Here is a 22804-nt window from a genome sequence, read left to right on the forward strand (position 1 = left end):
ATTAGTGAGAATATACTTATTTTAAGGTATTTTTGGGTTCATTGAGGTTAGCTAATTTTAATTGTTTTGGAAAGTCTTGACAAGCCAAATTTTCTTGTTCTATTGGCAGATAATTTTGCTTAGTTCAAATAAAATACCCCTAATTTTTTTTTTTTTTTTTTCTTGTTTTTGAACACTGACTTTTTGCAGTGTGGATGGTTTACTCCGGTGCGTCCATTTCTTTCATCCCTCACCTTTCACAGACATATATCGGAACAGACAGTGCTTCTCGCCGCTCCGTCTGCTCTGAGCCTCGCACACGTAGTGACCCTCGTCCTGCAGCTGTATGGCGGGGATGGTGAAGTCCAGGACCCAGCTGTTGGACGGCTCCTGGAAGGAGAGCTGTCCGTCAAGGCCGGCGGCGTAGAGGTGCACGCTTCTGCAGTCCAGCTCCTGGGGCTTGCCCTGCAGGGCCAGGGGGTCCAGGCGGTACCAACGCAGCCGCTCATAGGTGTAGTTATCTGCACTGCAGCTTAAAGACGCCGTCTCCTGCTCCAGGGGATTCTCAGATGGATGCACATCCACGCTGAACCCCTCAGGGATGGCTGGGATCATCGGAAAAAAAGAAAACATTTAATGTGAAAGCAAATCCTGCAGCACAGAAAGTTCTTCAGAGATTTTTCTTATTCTTCTCTTCCAGTGGTGTATGGCCAGCTGCTTCTCCTTGACCTGAGGTTTGATTATATGACGTCCACACTGTCGTATTGTCATGTTTTTCTCAGAAACATTGACATTTTTTCTGTCATATTGAGTGTGACAGTTACATTATGAGAAAAACCGAATTGTTTTATTTGCAAACCTTACAAAAACAACTGATTTTATAAAACTCACATAGAAATAATATTAGTTATTTTTAGACAGATTGCATGTTTGGTTTTGGAGTTGTTTATATAACTTTCATAATTAGTATGACAGATACATTGTCATATTGAGTAAAAAAAAACCTAACTTGTGTCTTTGCAAACCTTACAAAATATAATTTTCTAGTAAAACTCACAAAGATACATTTCCTTAGGCATTATTAAACATTTTGCATGTTTGGTTTAGGAGTTATGTTTGAATACATTTTTATTGCTTTTTTCGCATCATGATTTGACGCTTTGGCATTTTTTAACACGAGTACCTAACATTGTTACATTTATAAGTCTAAAACAAGGGTCGGTTACCTTTTTGGCTGAGAGAGCCATGAAAGCCAAATATTTTAAAATGTATTTCCGTGAGAGCCATATAATATTTTTTAACAGTGAATACAACTAAATGTGTGCATTTTTAAGTAAGGCCAACATTTTTAGAGTATAATAAGTCTTATTCTTTTTAACAACATTGTTATTCTGAAGCTAACTAATAATAAATAAAATACTTCTTGAACAGGTGCGGTAGAAACAGATGGATGGATTAAAATGCATGAGAATGTTTTTTATTTTGAACGTTATTATTAAAACACTGTGATTACCAGCGGAATTATTCATTACTTATCGTGTTAAGCAATGTCAGCTAAGATTTACCTGAGAGCCAGATGCAGTCATCAAAAGAGCCACATCTGGCTCGAGAAACAGGTTCCCTATCCCTGGTCTAAAACGACACAATTCATCATCGGTCCCCTTAAATGTTTTGGTTGTGTTTGGTTTGAATTTTTACAGTATTATTTTCTTACGAGATCAAATCTTTTTTTAATTGTTTTAGGTGTTGATTTTTTTTTTAAGTATAATTTTTACTACAAGAAAATTTTTATTTTTGTTTATCCATTAAGGAAATTTTAAAGTTTTTGACATTCCAATGGTAAAAAAGACTAATGAGGAATAAAAGTATATTGCATTTGAAAGGGTGTACTTACATATTATGATTACATTAGTGCTTGATTAGGTCTCAAAATAAGGGTGACAATAACATTGAATCTTTCCATCAATGTGTGGAACAATATATCCTAAATGTGTTATTGGCCCAGTACTGTTGTGAACTTGATCCACTTTTTAAATTTACACTGTAACCCTGTCCAACATAACCAATGACATAAGGCTTTATTCACACTGCAGGTTATTTCCGATTTTTTTTTTGTTGCCCAGATGTGACCTGTATCAGATTTATTTAATGTTTGTGTGAACAGTGCAATTCCGAATTTTTCATATCCGACCCAGGCCTCTTACATAAATTGGATATACTGTATATAAGATGTGTCCTAAGTTTGAATGCTTCCCTGTTAAAGGCCTACTGAAACCCACTACTACCGACCACGCAGTCTGATAGTTTATATATCAATGATGAAATCTTAACATTGCAACACATGCCAATACGGCCGGGTTAGCTTACTAAAGTGCAATTTTAAATTCCGTGCGAAATATCCTGCTGAAAACGTCTCGGTATGATGACGACTGCGCGTGACGTCACGGATTGTAGAGGACATTTTGGGACAGCATGGTGGCCAGCTATTAAGTCGTCTGTTTTCATCGCAAAATTCCACAGTATTCTGGACATCTGTGTTGGTGAATCTTTTGTAATTTGTTCAATGAACAATGGAGACAGCAAAGAAGAAAGCTGTAGGTGGGAAGCGGTGTATTGCGGCCGGCATGCAGCAACACAAACACAGCGGGTGTTTCATTGTTTACATTCCTGAAAGATGACAGTCAAGCTTTACCATTGGCCTGTGGAGAACTGGGACAACAGAGACTCTTACCAGGAGGACTTTGAGTAGGATACGCAGACGCGGTACCGTGAGTACGCTTCCAAACATTTGATCGCTTGCCCGTACGTGCGTGCCGCAATGTGCATGTCACGTATGTAACTTTGGGGACTTTGGGGAAATATATGTGCTGTATGAACTTTGGGGAGGTGAACGGTACTTTGGGCTGTGGGATTGAGTGTGTTGTGCAGGTGTTTGAGTTGTATTGGCGGGTTATATGGACGGGAGGGGGAGGTGTTTGTTATGCGGGATTAATTTGTGGCATATTAAATATAAGCCTGGTTGTGTTGTGGCTAATAGAGTATATATATATGTCTTGTGTTTATTTACTGTTTTAGTCATTCCCAGCTGAATATCAGGTCCCACCCGCCTCTCACAGCATCTTCCCTATCTGAATCGCTCTCACTGCCCTCTTGTCCTTCACTCTCACTTTCCTCATCCACAAATCTTTCATCCTCGCTCAAATTAATGGGGAAATTGTCGCTTTCTCGGTCCAAATTGCTCTCGCTGCCGGTGGCCATGATTGTAAACAATGTGCAGATGTGAGGAGCTCCACAACCTGTGACGTCACGCTACTCGTCTGCTACTTCCGGTACAGGCAAGGCTTTTTTATCAGCGACCAAAAGTTGCGAACTTTATCGTCGATGTTCTCTACTAAATCCTTTCAGCAAAAATATGGCAATATCGCGAAATGATCAAGTATGACACATAGAATGGACCTGCTATCCCCGTTTAAATAAGAAAATCGCATTTAAGTAGGCCTTTAAGGTCGCATTTATTCGACCACAACATCTTCAAAAAGTGATAAGCGTCATAATTATTCACCAAAATTGACGGTTCCAAAATAAATAGTTGACAAGGCAGCGGAAAACAGGTGAAAAAAAACATGTTTTAGGAACTCACGTGAAAGTTTTACCACTCCTGTCTCCGACTGCTCGCACACAGACATGCTCTTCAAGCAGAGATCGAAGCAAATTATCCTGTAAAACTGCCACAATACGTGTTCCCTTTCTTCTTAATCGTCTTCGCGCAATAATTCGGTTCAGAAAATGCTGACTTAGATTGCACAAAATTCTTAAAATTGCCACAAATGCACCAGTGGAAGACATGTTTACTTCCGTAAACATTGCAGTGTGTGCAACGCCATATGTGCGCCCGTGTCAGATTGAATTGTTTTGTATTGTGAACGGCCACTAAAAAGATCGGATTTGACGAAAAAAATCAGAATTGGACATCAGCCCCTGCAGTGTGAACGTAGCCTAAATAACAACATAACAGTAAGGAGTGGTACATGTGGATACAAATGTCTGTAGTTGAATGAAGGGTAGTTAGTTAGCTTTTAAGATGTGTAGTGAAGCCTTCTTTTTATTTTTTAATAAAGCTGTCCTCCATGAAGTGGTCAGAGGCAATATCCTGTCTATTGTGGTTTTTACTTCACAACAGTAATAATAATTCTTAACTGCCAAAATAATTACCGTATTTTTCGGACTATAAGTCGCTCCGGAGTATAAGTCGCACCGGCCGAAAATGCATAATAAAGAAGGAAAAAAACATATATAATTCGCATTGGAGTATAAGTCGCATTTTTGGGGGAAATTTATTTGATAAAAGCCAACACCAAGAATAGACATTTGAAAGGCAATTTAAAATAAATAAAGAATAGTGAACAACAGGCTGAATAAGTGTACGTTATATGAGGCATAAATAACCAACTGAGAACGTGCCTGGTATGTTAACGTAACATATTATGGTAAGAGTCATTCAAATAACTATAACATATAGAACATGCTATACGTTTACCAAACAATCTGTCACTCCTAATCGCTAAATCCCATGAAATCTTATACGTCTAGTTTTGAAGGGGGAATTGCAAACTTCCTGTTGATGTTTGCTGGGGATTGTCAGTGTATGAAATATAGGTCTAAGTGAGACCTACATAGAGGTTTTTGTTTCATGTTTCTACGACATTACTACTGGGAGTTACAGGCAGTTGTGTCTGTGTTTTTTTCCTAGGGGGCGCTAGAGCGCAATTTTGAGTTTTGGGGTTTGGTTTTTTGATTAAATCGCAATGTTCGCCAGTCCTGACGTGTGTGTCCAATTTGGTCAGTTTTAAAGCATGTAAAAAGGGTCAAATTACAGCTCAAAGAGGCGGCGGTATAATAATAAAACGCTAGAAAGACAATAGGGTTCTCTGTCCCAAAGGGACACGGTCCCTAATAAGTTGAATAAGTGTACGTTATATGACGCATAAATAACCAACTGAGAACGTGCCTGGTATGTTAACGTAACATTTTATGGTAAGAGTCATTCAAATAACTATAACATATAGAACATGCTATACGTTTACCAAACAATCTGTCACTCCTAATCGCTAAATCCCATGAAACCTTATACGTCTAGTTTTGAAGGGGGAATTGCAAACTTCCTGTTGATGTTTGCTGGGGATTGTCAGTGTATGAAATATAGGTCTAAGTGAGACCTACATAGAGGTTTTTGTTTCATGTTTCTACGACATTACTACTGGGAGTTACAGGCAGTTGTGTCTGTGTTTTTTTCCTAGGGGGCGCTAGAGCGCAATTTTGAGTTTTGGGGTTTGGTTTTTTGATTAAATCGCAATGTTCGCCAGTCCTGACGTGTGTGTCCAATTTGGTCAGTTTTAAAGCATGTAAAAAGGGTCAAATTACAGCTCAAAGAGGCGGCGGTATAATAATAAAACGCTAGAAAGACAATAGGGTTCTCTGTCCCAAAGGGACACGGTCCCTAATAAGTTGAATAAGTGTACGTTATATGACGCATAAATAACCAACTGAGAACGTGCCTGGTATGTTAACGTAACATATTATGGTAAGAGTCATTCAAATAACTATAACATATAGAACATGCTATACGTTTACCAAACAATCTGTCACTCCTAATCGCTAAATCCCATGAAATCTTATACGTCTAGTCTCTTACGTGAATGAGCTAAATAATATTGATATTTTACGGTAATGTGTTAATAATTTCACACATAAGTCGCTCCTGAGTATAAGTCGCACTATGAAAAAAACTGCGACTTATCGTCCGAAAAATACGGTAGGTGTCAAAAAAATATCAGTTAAACTTAAACACATTATGCACTCACTGTTAGTTATGACAACAAAGTAAAATGAAGATAAGCTTTTGTGCAACTTCTGAGTCACATTTTTCCATGCATTTACGGTTGAGGTCCAACTTGTACAACTCATTGCGCTCTGGAAATCCTAATGCAGGCCTGGGCAAATATTTTGACTCAGGGGGCCAAATTTTGAGAAAAGAAATGTCTGGGAGCCGGTATATCTGATTTTTTTGGAACATTAATACAAAACCTCACAATAATGTCTGATTAAATGAAAAACGTTATGACAGACCGCCTTAAAAAACTGAATATAATTTTTTATTTTTTTACTGAATGAGACACCCAGAATGTACATGAAAATAAAAAATGTGGGATTTACAATAGTATCTATGAACGATAAAACACTGAATATTGACAATCAAGCGAAACGCAACAAAAATGCAACAAACACGGCGAAATATGTACGCGAAAAAACCCCACCTACAATCTGATATACATGATATATCACTAAGCTTTAGAACTTTGTTGTAAAAATCTCCTTCCGCGTCTGTCGCTGACACCCGCATTTCAGGCTGGCCGCTCTGGAAACACTCTGTGGAAACGCTCCCCACCCACACTGCTTGGTGCCTCCTCTGAGCTGCTGTGACGCAGATTACCATAGTCACTAGTATATCATGCAAAAGCGCAGATTCCAACCATTGAAATACTTTGTATACCGTATTTTTTGGAGTATAAGTCGCTCCGGAGTATAAGTCGCACCGGCCAAAAATGCATAATAAAGAAGGAAAAAAACATATATAAGTCGCACTGGAGTATAAGTCGCATTTTTTGGGGAAATTTATGTGATAAAACCCAACACCAAGAATAGACATTTGAAAGGCAATTTAAAATAAATAAAGAATAGTGAACAACAGGCTGAATAAGTGTACGTTATATATTATTTAATATTTTGACTTGGGGCCAAATTTTGCGAACAGAAATGTGTCTGGGGGCCGGTATATCTGATTTTTTAGGAACATTAATACAAAACCTCACAATAATGTCTGATTAAATGTGAAAAACGTTATGACAGACCGCCTTAAAATACGGAATATAATTTTTTATTTTTTTACTGAATGAGACACCCAGAATGTACATGAAAATAAAGAATATGGGATTTACAATAGTAACTATGAACGATAAAACACTGAATATTGACAATCAAGCAAAACGCAACGGAAATGCAACGAACACAGCGAAATATATACGCAAAAAAACCCCACCTACAATCTGATATATCACTAAGCTTTAGAACTTTGTTGTAAAAATCTCCTTCCGCGTCTGTCGCTGACACCCGCATTTCAGGCTGGCCGCTCTGGAAACACTCTGTGGAAACGCTCCCCACCCACACTGCTTGGTGCCTCGTCTGAGCTGCTGTGACTTAGATTACCATAGTACAATGGTTCTTAACCTGGGTTCGATCGAACCCTAAGGGTTCGGTGAGTCGGGCTCAGGGGTTCGGCGGAGGTCCAGACACACCCGACTTATCGTGTAAATAAAAACTTCTCCCTATCGGTGTATTACGGATACGGCAACAGCAGAAGTCAGACTGATTTGCAGGTGTGTAATTTGTTGTGGGTTTATGCACTGTGTTGGTTTTGTTGTTTGAACAAGGTGATGTTCATGCACGGTTCATTTTGTGCACCAGTAAAAAAAACATGGTAACACTTTAGTATGGGGAACATATTCACCATTAATTAGTTGCTTATTAACATGCAAATTAGTAACATATTGGCTCTTAACTAGTCATTATTAAGTACTTATTAATGCCTTATTCGGCATGGCCTTATTATAACCCTAACCCTCTAACCCTGGCCCTAACCCTCTAACCCTAACCAAATAACTTTAAATTAAGTCTTTGTTACTTAGAACAGTGTTTTTCAACCACTGTGCCGAGGCACACTAGTGTGCCGTGAGATAGAGGCTGGTGTGCCGTGGGAGAATATGTAATTTGGCCTATTTGGGTTAAAAATACTTTTTGCAAACCAGTAATAATAATCTGCAAATGTGCCGTTGTTGAGTGTTGGTGCTGTCTAGAGCGCGGCAGAATAACCATGTAATACTCTTCCATATCAGTAGGTGGCAGCAGGTAGCTAATTGCTTTGTAGATGTCGGAAACATGGTTTGTTGTGATAACAATATGCAGACGACAGCGTGCAGGTAAAAAGGTATCTAATGCTTAAACCACAAATAAACAAAAGGCGAGTGCCGCTAAGAAAAGGCATTGAAGCTTAGGGAAGGCTATGCAAAACGAAACTAAAACTGAACTGGTTGCAAAGTAAACAAAAACAGTATGCTGGACAACAGCAAAGACTTACTGTGGAGCAAAGACGGCGTCCACAAAGTACATCCGAACATGACATGACAATCAACAATGTCCCCGCAAAGAAGGACAGCGACAACTTAAATAGCCTTGATTGCTAAAACAAAACATACAGAAGACATGAAACCTCTACAGGAAAATACCAACAAAACAGGAAAAGCCACCAAAATAAGAGCGCAAGACAAGAACTAAACACTACACACAGGAAGACACCAAAAACCCCGAAAATAAGTCACGGCATGATGTGACAGTATCAATCAATCAATCAATCTTTATTTATATAGCCCTAAATCACAAGTGTCTCAAAGGGCTGCACAAGCCACAACGACATCCTCGGTACAAAGCCCACATACGGGCAAGGAAAAACTCACCCCAGTGGGACATCGATGTGAATGACTATGAGAAACCTTGGAGAGGACCGCATATGTGGGTAACCCCCCCCTCTAGGGGAGACCGAAAGCAATGGATGTCGAGTGGGTCTGACATAATATTGTGAGAGTCCAGTCCATAGTGGATCCAACATAAACAGTACTTTGAGACAAGAGCTATAGTCATGCATGGTTGGTTATGGTTTGAATTTTTATCCAACACTTGCGAGAACAACTTTTTACTGTCAATATCAGCTGCTGAGTTTAATATTTTTATGTTTTCTGCTGGTGGCGTGCCTCCGCATTTTTTTAAATGACAAAAATGTGCCTTGGCTCAAAAAAGGTTGAAAAACACTGACTTAGAATATGTTCCCCATACTAAAGTGTCACCAAAAACATATAACTTCGTCTTGAATTTGATAAAAAAAAACATTTTATTTTTCACTAAAGAAGTGTTCGGTGAATGCGCATATGAAACTGGTGGGGTTCGGTACCTCCAACAAGGTTAAGAACCACTGCCATACTAACTAGTATATCATGCAAAAGTGCAGATTCCAACCATTGAAATACTTAGTATAGGTCAAAACTTAGGATAATTTGAAACCATCACTGCACATCATAATGGCAGATACAGTTTTGATCTTAAAGATCTAAAAAAAATATTTAGGATTCTCCGGCGGGCCAGATTGAAAAGCTTAACGGGCCTTAATTTGCCCAGGTCTGACCTAATGCCATACTTGCCAACCCTCCCGGATTTTCCGGGAGACTCCCGAAATTCAGCGCCTCTCCCGAAAACCTCCCGGGACAAATTTTCTCCCGAAAATCTCCCGAAATTCAGGCGGAGCTGGAAGCCACGCCCCCTCCAGCTCCATGCGGACCTGAGTGACGTGTCAACAGCCTGTATTCACGTCCGCTTTCCCACAACACACGTTATAACTGTAGAATGATCGAGGGTGAGTTCTTGGTTTCTTATGTGGGTTTATTGTTAGGCAGTTTCATTAACGTCCTCCCAGCGTGGTAACAACACACAACAACAGCAGTCATATTTTATTCTACCGTAAAGCAGTTCGTCTGCCGTAAACAGCAATGTTGTTGTAATATATTGAGTTGGAGGCAATAACCTGGCGAGGTGATGAAGTACGTCTCTTTACTGTAGACTTCAGAACAGACTCAACACACTTGACGTCAGTTGCGCAACACCACGTAAATCGTTGGCCAACCAAAAAGTAACCCCAGTACGCTATAGCCAACATTCACCAGGAGATGGCAACAGACATACATAGATCACTCTATTACATTCCTCCCCTTTTAGAAATGGAGAAGTTCCTCAAAATAAATAAACAACCCAACCAAAAAATGCAGCAGCTCAATTAAAAAACTGTACTTAAGCCACATTCTTTTTTTTTTTTTAGTACTGAACTCTTAACCCTCATTTGTAAACAATAACATGCTTATTATACAAACAGTATTTGTACACCTTTAACACAGATTTTTATACTGTCTTCAGAGATTCAGTTTTTTTGGTGGTACTCGAAACCTTTCTGGGTACCTGCGAAAGGGTGTTCAGCATGGTTAGAAAAATAGTGACAGAGAATAGAACAAGGATGGACAATTCAACCCTTAACTCAACAATGAGTAGATGAGTGTTATGTGTGTGTATATGTGTAAATAAATGAACACTGAAATTCAAGTATTTCTTTTATTTATATATAATATATATATATAATAAAATAATTATATATATATATAGCTAGAATTCACTGAAAGTCAAGTATTTCTTATATATATATATATATATATATATATATATATATATCCATCCATCCATCCATTTGCTACCGCTTATTCCCTTTGGGGTCGCGGGGGGCGCTGGAGCCTATCTCAGCTACAATCGGGCGGAAGGCGGGGTACACCCCGGACAAGTCGCCACCTCATCGCAGGGCCAACACAGATAGACAGACAACATTCACACTCACATCCACACACTAGGGCCAATTTAGTGTTGCCAATCAACTTATCCCCAGGTGCATGTCTTTGGAGGTGGGAGGAAGCCGGAGTACCCGGAGGGAACCCACGCAGTCACGGGGAGAACATGCAAACTCCACACAGAAAGATCCCGAGCCCGGGATTGAACCCAAGACTACTCAGGACCTTCGTATTGTGAGGCAGATGCACTAACCCCTCTGCCACCGTGAAGCCCATATATATATATATATATATATATGAAATACTTGACTTGGTGAATTCTAGCTGTAAATATACTCCTCCCCTCTTAGCCACGCCCCCGCCCCACCCCGACCACGCCCCCTCACCCCCCACCTCCCGAAATCGGAGGTCTCAAGGTTGGCAAGTATGTCTAATGCAATGTTCAGTTTTCAAAGGGTATCATGCATATTCTTGTGGTGCCAATAGAAATTTCACATTATCATCTTTATAAAGTCAAAATTCTGAATTGAATGTGATTCGATGGTGTGGCCCCATTGTTGTATTGTTACTTCCATATTTTCACGTAAGGCTGTAACTTTTCCCAATTACAGCAAACACTTCTTTGAGCGCCACACTTGTGCAACATTGGCCTATTCAATAATACATCCATGTTCTTCTGACCCAAAAAAAGATGTTGAAATTGACATTTTTAACGCCACCTCCCAAGCCTGTGAGTACATTCCGATACACAAACATATTGATATTGCAAACCTGGATTAGTAACACTAAAGCAAGCAGCAAGTATCAATTTGGGGTTCTATCAGGGAGAAAAATGTGTGTCCGGCATACTCACTGGTTACATAGAAGTAAATCAGCCGCTCGTCTTTGCCCACTTTGTTCTCTGCAGAGCATTTGTACAGCAGCGAGACGCTGGCGTTGCGAATCTGCAGCCGGCTCACAGTCTGTCAAGGTGACAAAAGGTAGAGTGAGTAGACCCCGAGCTGATTGGGTGCACTGACAGGCTGAAGACAGCAAACGCCACTCAGATACAACTGAAAACAACACGAGAGTGCGTAAGTTTCCCCGCAGAGGTGAGGACGTGCACGTCTGCGTCTGGGTGTGTTTACACGCAATCCTCGCAGGAAGCCTGCAGAGGAAGGCTGTTTCTAAATATTTCGACTGTGGAAATGGGTCCTGATTGACAAATTTTGCTATGGAGCTCAGAATTTGCGACGCTTCCATCAAAACATCCCAGTTCACAAATTATTGTTTGTTCTCATTTACATTTTGCAATGTCACCAGGGGCCTCATGTAAGAGTTGCATGGATTGTACGACTAAAAATGGACATTTGTTCAAATCCAGAAAACAATTCAGATGTATTAAAGTGTTCACACGCACAAATCCAAGCACATTTGTTTTTACGTCACAATCAACTTCATTTTGGGCATTTATGGCTGTTTTCCCTCTTTTCTTCCCGGCTTATCTGTGCGTCACTCCTGGGTGTATTTTTGATACTTTGGGCTATTTGGCCCTCCCTGGGACTTATGGGACTTTATAACAATTTGGGCATTTTTTACATTTTGGTCTGTTTTTCACTTTCTCTTACTGGCTTACCATGCATGCCAGGGTGTATTTTTTACATTTTGGCTTCCCATTAGTCCCACTTATGGGACTCAAACCAGGGGCCTCATGTAAGAGTTGCATAGATTATACTACTAAAAATGGACATTTGTTCAAATCCATAAAACAATTCAGATGTATTAAAGTGTTCAAATCCAGGCACATTTCTTTTTTACATCACAATCAACTTCATTTTGGGCATTTTTGACATTTATGGCTGTTTTCCCTCTTTTCTTCCCGGCTTACTTGTGCGTCATTCCTGGGTGTATTTTTGACATATTGGGTATTATGGCTCTCTCCGAGACTTATGGGACTCAAAGGTGTCATAGGTGTTTTTGATCATTTTGGGCATTTTTGACATTTATGGCTGCTTCACCTCTTTTCTTCCCGGCTTATCTGTGCGTCACTCCTGGGTGTATTTTTGACATTTTGGGCTATTTGGCCCTCCCCGGGACTTATGGGATTTTTTACATTTTGGTCTGTTTTTCACCTTTTCTTACTGGCTTACCTGAGTGTCATTCCAGGGTGTATTTTTGGGCATTTTGGCTTTCCCCGGGGCCTTATGGGACTCAAACCAGGGGCCTCATGTACGAGTTGCATAGATTATGCTACTAAAAATGGACATTTGTTCAAATCCAGAAAACAATTCAGATGTATTAGTGTTCACACGCACAAATCCAAGCACATTTCTTTTTTACTTCACAATCAACTTCATTTTGGGCATTTTTTTACATTTATGGCTGGTTTCCCTCTTTTCTTCCCGGCTTAACTGTGCGTCACTCCTGGGTGTATTTTTGACATTTTGGGCATTTTGGCTCTCCCCGGGACTTACTTAGGTATTTTTGATCATTTTGGGCAGTTTTGACATTTATGGCTGTTTTCCCTCTTTTCTTCCCGGCTTATCTGTGCGTCACTCCTGGGTGTATTTTTGACATTTTGGACTATTTGGCCCTCCCCGGGACTAATGGGACTCCGGGTAGGTATTTTAAACAATGTTGGGCATTTTGTACATTTTGGTCTGTTTTTCACCTTTTCTTACTGGCTTACCTGAGTGTCATTCCAGGGTGTATTTTTGACATTTTGGGCATTTTGGCTTTCCCCGGGGCCTTATGGGACTCAAACCAGGGGCCTCATGTACGAGTTGCATAGATTATGCTACTAAAAATGGACATTTGTTCAAATCCAGAAAACAATTCAGATGTATTAAAGTGTTCAAACACACAAATCCAGGCACATTTCTTTTTTACATCACAATTAACTTCATTTTGGGCATTTTTGATATTTATGGCTGTTTTCCCTCTTTTCTTCCCGGCTTATCTGTGTGTCACTCCTGGGTGTATTTTTTGACATTTTGGGCTATTTGGCTCTCCCCGAGACTTATGGGACTCCAACCCGGGTAGGTATTTTTAACATGATTGGGGCATTTTTTACATTTTGATCTGTTTTTCACCTTTTCTTACTGGCGAACCTGAGCGTCATTCCAGGGTGTATTTTTTTACATTTTGGGCATTTTGGCTTCCCCCAGGACTTATGGGACTCAAACCAGGGGCCTCATGTAGGAGTTGCATAGATTATACTACTAAAAATGGACATTTGTTAAAATCCAGAAAACAATTCAGATGTATTAAAGTGTTCACACGCACAAATCCAGGCACATTTCTTTTTTACTTCACAATCAACTTCATTTTGGGCATTTTTGACATTTATGGCCGTTTTTCCTCTTTTCTTCCTGGCTTAACTGTGCGTCACTCCTGGGTGTATTTTTGACATTTTGGGCTATTTGTCTCTCCCCAGGACTTATGGGGTAGGTATTTTTAACAATATTGGGCCTTTTTTTTTACATTTTGGTCTGTTTTTCACCTTTTCTTCCTGGCTTACCTGTGCGGCATTCCATGGTGTATTTTTAGCATTTTGGCTTCCCATTAGTCCAACTTATGGGACTGAAACCAGGGGCCTCATGTAGGAGTTGCATAGATTATACTACTAAAAATGGACATTTGTTCAAATCGAGAAAACAATTCAGATGTATTAAAGTGTTCACACGCACAAATCCAGGCACATGTCTTTTTTACATCACAATCAACTTCATTTTGGGCATTTTTGACATTTATGACTGTTTTCCCTCTTTTCTTCCCGGCTTACTTGTGCGTCATTCCTGGGTGTATTTTTGACATTTTGGGCATTTTGGCTCTTCCCCTGATTTATGGGTATTTGACATTATTGGGCATTTTTTACATTTTGGTCTGTTTTTCCACCTTTTCTTCCCGGCTTACCTGTACGTCACTCCTGGGTGTATTTTTGACATTTTGGCTCTTCCCCTGACCTATGGGACTCCAAGGTATTTTTGATAAAATTGGGCATTTTTTACATTTTGCTCTGTTTTTCACCTTCCCCCCTGTGATGGCTGACTGCAATCACAGTCAGCCACCTCTGTTAGAGTTTTCTTTTCAATTGTGGTGCAGCACTACTTTATTTCAGTTCCACTTATTTTTTTTGGCCACGCACATCTATCTTCTTCTTAACCTTCCTGACCCGACCATTCCTTTTTTATTTCAGCCTGTGTTCAGTTCTCAGAGACACAGCAATGATAGATGGCTTTAAATCTCACTCCTGTTATTTGATCCAAACACGAGAAAGAAACACCTCTTAGTCAATTGTGATGTGGGAAAAGAGGGAAAACAGCCATAAATGTCAAAAATGTCCAAGATGATCCGGGTTTGAATCTCAAAATGAAAGGGAGGGGGCGGGATTAAGGGGGGAGGAGTGTATTTATAGATAGAATTCACTGAAATTCAAGTATTTCTTATATATATATATATATATATATATATATATATATATATATGTATATGTATATATATATATGTATATGTATATATATATGTATTTTATTATATATATGTACATATACAGTAAATACTTGAATTTCAGTGTTCATTTATTTACACATACACAAACACAAAACACTCCTCTGTACTCATTGTTGTATTTGAAAGTGCAATGCTTTGCGTAGGTATGGGCAGTGTAATATTCTGGGTTGGAGTCAATAACCAGGCGAGGTGACGAAGTTACGTCTCTTAATTTCATACTTCAGAACCGACTCCCACACTTGCCGTCAGGGTGCAAAATACAACGTAAACCGTTGGCCATGTTCTGTGGTTACTTTTTGGTTGGCCAAGCGGACGTGACGACAGGCTGTCCTCACTCAGGTCCGCAAGGACCTGGAGGGGGCGTGCCTTAAGTCCGGCTGGAAATCGGGAGAAATTCGGGACAATGGTTGTCCCGGGAGAGGCACTGAAACTCGGGAGTCTCCCGGAAAATTCGGGAGGGTTGGCAAGTATGCATTAAATAACATAGTGACTGAAACAGACATGGTGGTTCATTTGGATGAATGGGGTATGTATTTATGTAAACTCTGTTGATCATTTTTCAATTCTTTAAACACTAAAACATCTTTAAATTGTGGTTTTTTTGCACATTTTTGCTTGTTAAATTGCTGCAAAAACAGAAACTTTGGGGGCGGGTGGTTGCTCCCCTTGAGCCCTGGACCTGGCTGTATGCTTTGCAGCCCTGCACCCCTCCAGACCCCCGGCTTATTTCTAGTCCTTTTCATTAAGTTGAAATCACATGCCTGACAAGAAAACACCTGACGACCAACTATTGAAGTGATCTGTCGCCTTAATCATGTGACCCCCCCCATAGTGGTTGTGGCCCCAAACAACTGCATAGAGTGTTTCAATCAGTATGGCAACACAAACTCGTTTAACCTTTTGTCGTCCATCCACCAGTTCAACTGATGTTCCAACTGCCTCCATTTCATTCACGGCCTTGTCCAAGCCAATGTCCTGCCAGTCCCGACAGTCGTGGACAATGTCAACGCGGGCATTCCTGTCAGGTCGGTTCCTGGAGACAAACACATTAAAAACATCTCTCTCTATTAACATGCAGAGCACACAGTGGGCATTGGTGATGGTGGACTTCCAAACAGATAAATATCTTCATTTTTCCCCCCCCTGCTGGTTTGCCTTTCATATCTCAACACGTTCATCGCATCCCAGCAGGCTCCAAAGGAAAATAGACTAACGGTTATTGAGATGCAGTCTATCAACGTCATACTAATGATGCTTGCAATAGATTGACTGTAATCACCTCCAGGTACTGATCCATTTTGAAGAAAAAAACCCCACTAATAAGGATGTTATCTACTAATCACTATCTACTGTAGCTACCAACTAAGGCTTTATTCATAAGTACCCTGCTAATTAACAAAACAAAGCACTGTGAGGCAGTTAGAAAACTCATTATAGTAATTTTGCTGAATAAATAACATACAATATTTGCTGTTTTTATTGAATGCATATTTATAGTTATTGGTACCATTTGCTTTAAAATATATGTATAATTTGTATGAAAACTGAGTTTAAAAAAGGGCAATGATTGCATATACAACTGCATTACAAGAATCAAGGTAGAATGTAATTGAGGTATTTATTGCTTTAAATAATACTACAGAAAATGACAAAAATAAAGTCCCAAGTATAATAACAATGTGTAAAGTAGAATTTAAAATGTTTTGCAGTATGGTAATGCTGTCTGAGGCTGAGCCAGTCAGTGGCCACGGTACTGATTGGTTTGGTTTCCTCTGGTAGCCAATGGTACTGTAGTTGTTATGTCTGTGATCATGTTTTGTTTATCGTATTTGTCGGACTATAAGTCGCAGTTTTTTTCATAGTTTGGCCGGGCTCCAGTGCGACTTATATATGTTTTTTTCCTTCTTTATTATGCATTTTCGGCAGGTGCGACTTATACTCCGAAAAATACGGTAGTTATGTTTTGCTTGGTTTTTGGACACTTTTTAGTTCCTGGTTTCACTCCCTTGCTTTGTCGCCATAGCAACCCATTAGTTTTCACCAGTCATGTCACGCACCTGTTTCACGTTTTGCACTCACACACCTGTTGTTAATCATGTCTGTGTTATTTAAGCTTTTCATTTTCTGTTGGTCGGCCTGGCGACATCACATTCATGCTGCTCTTTGCTTCCGCAAGTAAGTTGTGTTAATTTATGCTACAGGTAGTGTCTTTTGTTTTGCCATGTTCATAGTTATGCATAGTCCAAGTTTTTGTTCCCTGCGTTAAGTTTTGTGCCTCCACTGTGAGCGCCTTTTGTTTGTTCTTTTTTTGAGTGTTAAAATTAAATATTTATTTATCTTCACGCTATGTCCGGTCCAAATCATTTGCACCATGGGAAAACAAACCTCGCCAAAGTCCCAAGTCTTGACAGTAGTATTGATATTTGTTGTTTATTTAGCCATTTTTATGCTTGAAAATACTTTATTTAGGACCGGAAAAAAATGGTATAATATGCTTTAAAACCATCTTTAAAAAAAAACATTTCTTGGTTTTCATACATTGTCTTGGTTTCAGTAGGATTGCTTTTAGGCGAAAACTGTGTCTTGGTGTTTGTACATTATTTTGGTTTTGGTACGATTGCTTTAAGGAAAAAAACATGTCTTGGTTTTCACACATTGTCTTGGTTTTAGTACGATTGCTTTTAGGCAAAAACTATAATTTGGTTTTCATACATTGCCTTGGTTTTAGTACGATTGCTTTTAGGAAAAAACATGTCTTGGTTTTCATACTTTGTCTTGGTTTAAGTATGATTGCTTTTAGGCGAGAACTGTGTCTTGGTGTTTGTACATTATGTTGGTTTTGGTACGATTGCTTTTAGACAAAATCTATGTCTTGGTTTTTCCAAATTACAGCGTTTTCACTATTCTATAACATTCCTTTTTGACACAAAACTTTTTTAGGCAAACTATGTCTTTGTTTTCATACATTGTCTTGATTTTAGTACAATTGCTTTTAGGCAAAAACTATGATTTGGTTTTTATACATTGCCTTGATTTTAGTACGATTGCTTTAAGAAAAAAAAAACATGTCTTGGTTTTCACACATTGTCTTGGTTTTAGTAAGATTGCTTTTAGGCAAAAACTGTGCCTTGGTGTTTGTACATTGTTTTGGTTTTGGTATGATGGCTTTTAGGCAAAAACTATGACTTGGTTTTTCCAAATAATTACAGCATTTTCATTATTCTATATCATTGCTTTTTTACACAAAACTTTTTTAGGCAAAATATGTCTTGGTTTTCAAACATTGCCTTGATTTTAGTATGATTACTTTAAGGGAAAAAAAACATGTCTTGGTTTTCACACATTGTCTTGGTTTTAGTAGGATTGCTTTTAGGCGAAAACTGTGCCTTGGTGTTTGTACATTGTTTTGGTTTTAGTACGATTGCTTTTAGGCAAAAACTATGATTTGGTTTTCATACATAGCCTTAGTTTTAGTACGATTGCTTTTAGGCAAAAAGTATGTCTTGGTTTTCATACATTGTCTTGGTTTTAGTACGATAGTTTTTAGGCAAAAACTATGCTATGGTTTATAAAGATAGACAGATAGTACTTTATTGATTCCTTCAGGAGAGTTCCCTCAGGAAAATTAAAATTCCAGCAGTTGTCTTGGTTTTAGTACAATTGCTTTTAGGCAAAAACTATGATTGGGTTTTCATACATTGCCTTGGTTTTAGTACGATTGCTTTTAGGAAAAAAAAACATGTCTTGGTTTTCATATTTTGTCTTGGTTTAAGTACGATTGCTTTTAGGCGAAAACTGTGTCTTGGTGTTTGTACATTATGTTGGTTTTGGTACGATTGCTTTTAGACAAAATCTATGTCTTGGTTTTTCCAAATAATTACAGCATTTTCACTATTCTATAACATTACTTTTTGACACAAAACTTTTTTAGGCAAACTATGTCCTGATTTTCATACATAGTCTTGATTTTAGTATGATTTCTTTTAGGCAAAAACTATGATTTGGTTTTCATACATTGTCTTGGTTTTAGTAAGATTGCTTTTAGGCAAAAACTGTGCCTTGGTGTTTGTACATTGTTTTGGTTTTGGTATGATTGCTTTTAGGCAAAAACTATGATTTGGTTTTCATACATAGCCTTGGTTTTAGTACGATTTGCTTTTAGGATAAAAACATGTATTGGTTTTCATACATTGTCTTGCTTTCAGTACGATTGCTTTTAGGCAAAAACTATGTCTTGGTTTTCCTACATTGTCTTGCTTTTAGTACGATAGTTTTTAGGCAAAAACTATGTTATGGTTTATAAAGATGGATAGATAGTACTTTATTGATTCCTTCAGGAGAGTTCCCTCAGGAAAATTAAAATTCCAGCAGTTGTCTTGGTTTTAGTACAATTGCTTTTAGGCAAAAACTATGATTGGGTTTTCATACATTGCCTTGGTTTTAGTACGATTGCTTTTAGGAAAAAAAAACATGTCTTGGTTTTAGTAAGATTGCTTTTAGGCAAAAACTGTGCCTTGGTGTTTGTACATTGTTTTGGTTTTGGTATGATTGCTTTTAGGCAAAAACTATGATTTGGTTTTCATACATAGCCTTGGTTTTAGTACGATTTGCTTTTAGGATAAAAACATGTATTGGTTTTCATACATTGTCTTGCTTTTAGTAAGATAGTTTTTAGGCAAAAACTATGTTATGGTTTATAAAGATGGATAGATAGTACTTTATTGATTCCTTCAGGAGAGTTCCCTCAGGAAAATTAAAATTCCAGCAGTTGTCTTGGTTTTAGTACAATTGCTTTTAGGCAAAAACTATAATTTGGTTTTCATACATTGCCTTAGTTTTAGTACCATTGCTTTAAGGAAAAAAAAACATGTCTTGGTTTTCATACATTGTCTTGGTTTTAGTACGATTGCTTTTAGGCAAAAACTATGTCTTGGTTTTCATACATTGTCTTGGTTTTAGTACGATAGCTTTTAGGCAAAAACTATGTTATGGTTTATAAAGATAGATAGATAGTACTTTATGGATTCCTTCAGGAGAGTTCCCTCAGGAAAATTAATATTCCAGCAGTTGTCTTGGTTTTAGTACAATTTCTTTTAGACAAAAACTATAATTTGGTTTTCATACATTGCCTTAGTTTTAGTACCATTAGTTTAAGGAAACAAAAACATGTCTTGGTTTTCATACATTGTCTTGGTTTTAGTATGATAGTCATTAGGCGAAAACTGTGTCTTGGTGTTTGTACATTGTTTTGATTTTAGTACGATTGCTTTTGGGCATTTTACCGGGTGAAAATCGGGAGAAATTCGGGAGAATGGTTGCCCCGGGAGATTTTCGGGAGAGGCACTGAAATTCGGGAGTCTCCCGGAAAAATCGTGAGGGTTGGCAAGTATGGGTAATACACCAACTTATATTCTTGTCTTCATGAAAGAAAGGAATCTATGTGTGTTAAACATGCTTTTATTATCATTAAACACCTTTAACTTGTTAACAAAAACGTCTCTTTCACAAATAAATACATACAAACCCCGTTTCCATAGGAGTTGGGAAATTGTGTTAGATGTAAATATAAACGGAATACAATGATTTGCAAATCATTTTTAACCCATATTCAGTTGAATATGCTACAAAGACAACATATTTGATGTTCAAACTGATAAACTTTTTTTTTTTTTTTTAAATAATCATTAACTTTAGAATTTGATGCCAGCAACACGTGACAAAGAAGTTGGGAAAGGTGGCAATAAATACTGATAAAGTTGAGGAATGCTCATCAAACACTTATTTGGAACATCCCACAGGTGTGCAGGCTAATTGGGAACAGGTGGGTGCCATGATTGGGTATAAACACAGCTTCCCAAAAAATGCTCAGTCTTTCACAAGAAAGGATGGGGCGAGGTACACCCCTTTGTCCACAACTGCGTGAGCAAATAGTCAAACAGTTTAAGAACAACGTTTCTCAAAGTGCAATTGCAAGAAATTTAGGGATTTCAACATCTACGGTCCATAATATCATCAAAAGGTTCAGAGAATCTGGAGAAATCACTCCACGTAAGCGGCATGGCCGGAAACCAACATTGAATGACCGTGACCTTCGATCCCTCAGACGGCACTGTATCAAAAACCGACATCAATCTCTAAAGGATATCACCACATGGGCTCAGGAACACTTCAGAAAACCACTGTCACTAAATACAGTTGGTCGCTACATCTGTAAGTGCAAGTTAAAGCTCTACTATGCAAAGCGAAAGCCATTTATCAACAACATCCAGAAACGCCGCCGGCTTCTCTGGGCCCGAGATCATCTAAGATGGACTCATGCAATGTGGAAAAGTGTTCTGTGGTCTGAAGAGTCCACATTTCAAATTGTTTTTGGAAATTTTCGACATTGTGTCATCCGGACCAAAGGGGAAGCGAATCATCCAGACTGTTATCGACGCAAAGTTCAAAAGCCAGCATCTGTGATGGTATGGGGGTGCATTAGTGCCCAAGGCATGGGTAACTTACACATCTGTGAAGGCACCATTAATGCTGAAAGGTACATACAGGTTTTGGAACAACATATGCTGCCATCTAAGCGCCGTCTTTTTCATGGACGCCCCTGCTTATTCCAGCAAGACAATGCCAAGCCACATTCAGCACGTGTTACAACAGCGTGGCTTCGTAAAAAAAGATTGCGGGTACTTTCCTGGTCTGCCTGCAGTCTAGACCTGTCTCCCATCGAAAATGTGTGGCGCATTATGAAGCGTAAAATACGACAGCGGAGACCCCGGACTGTTGAACGACTGAAGCTCTACATAAAACAAGAATGGGAAAATATTCCACTTTCAAAGCTTCAACAATTAGTTTCCTCAGTTCCCAATCGTTTATTGAGTGTTGTTAAAAGAAAAGGTGACGTAACACAGTGGTGAACATGCCCTTTCCCAACTACTTTGGCACGTGTTGCAGCCATGAAATTCTAAGTTAATTATTATTTGCAAAAAAAAAAAAAAAAGTTTATGAGTTTGAACTAAGGCTGAAACAAAGCGCCGTTGACGCCGTTTTTGTGCGTCGACGCGTCGCATACCGTATTTCCTTGAATAGCCACCGGGGCGCTAATTAATTTAAAACCTCTTCTCACTCCTGCGCTTACCAAAAGGCGTGGGATAAATTTAGGCCTGCGCTTATAAATTTGATTGATGTAAGGATACCATCTTGAAAAGCACATTTAATTAAAAAAAACGTTATTACGGTCTTACCTTTACTTATGAGTCCATGCGCAGCTGCTTCTTATCGAAAGCATCGATAACTTGTTTATAGAAGTCTTCCTTATCTTTCTTCAGTTTTAAAAGTCTCTCTGTCTCGATGGAGATATTCCTTTTAAGTATTACCTCCTGCTTCGATAGAAAGTCCAGTTTAGAAAACTGTTTTATTTTAGATATGTAATCCTCCATGTTAAAAGTGCAAGCAAACGATCGCTGCTCACTCTTGTGGCTTGTTGTCTTCTTCTGCAGTACCGGTAGTCGCAAGAAGGATCACTAGCGCCCTCTACCACCAGGAGGCGGGAGTCATTTAATGACTCATATTTGACACACGCAGCTACGGTATATTAATAAAACATAGCTGCTTACTGTTCTTTTTAGCATATTCAATAGTTTGGACCTTAAATCCTACTGAATAGCTCTTAATCTTCTTCCCTTTATGCGATTTCAAATGATTGAAATCAGCCTCCTCCATTTTGAAAATGATGACAGGTGTAGTGTCACTCATGACGTGACGAGTTTGACCCGGCGGAAGTTCTAGACATATGCTAATTATTTTGCAAAACGAGTTTGACCCGGCAGTAATTCGAGGCATGCGAATACTAT

General features: G+C 38.8%; 1 protein-coding gene and 1 long non-coding RNA gene across 2 annotated transcripts in view; one reads left to right on the plus strand and one right to left on the minus strand.

The window, feature by feature from the left end:
• The window catches only part of LOC133575062 (uncharacterized), a 71367-nt gene extending 69198 nt beyond the window's left edge, over positions 1 to 2169 (plus strand). The window contains exon 3 of the long non-coding RNA XR_012049334.1: positions 243 to 2169. This is a non-coding gene — a long non-coding RNA (uncharacterized lncRNA). The remainder of the gene's footprint in view (positions 1 to 242) is intronic.
• flt4 (fms related receptor tyrosine kinase 4) overlaps positions 1 to 22804 on the minus strand; it is a 228676-nt gene that overhangs the window by 67132 nt on the left and 138740 nt on the right. The window contains exons 11-13 of the mRNA XM_061927512.2: positions 15858 to 15993; positions 11323 to 11431; positions 234 to 584 (exon numbers count right to left, since the gene is read on the minus strand). Coding sequence (XP_061783496.2) covers positions 234 to 584; positions 11323 to 11431; positions 15858 to 15993 — 596 coding nt within the window. The remainder of the gene's footprint in view (positions 1 to 233; positions 585 to 11322; positions 11432 to 15857; positions 15994 to 22804) is intronic.

Source organism: Nerophis lumbriciformis, linkage group LG35, assembly GCF_033978685.3.
Source record: "Nerophis lumbriciformis linkage group LG35, RoL_Nlum_v2.1, whole genome shotgun sequence".
In the NCBI taxonomy this organism is placed as follows: Eukaryota; Metazoa; Chordata; class Actinopteri; order Syngnathiformes; family Syngnathidae; genus Nerophis; species Nerophis lumbriciformis.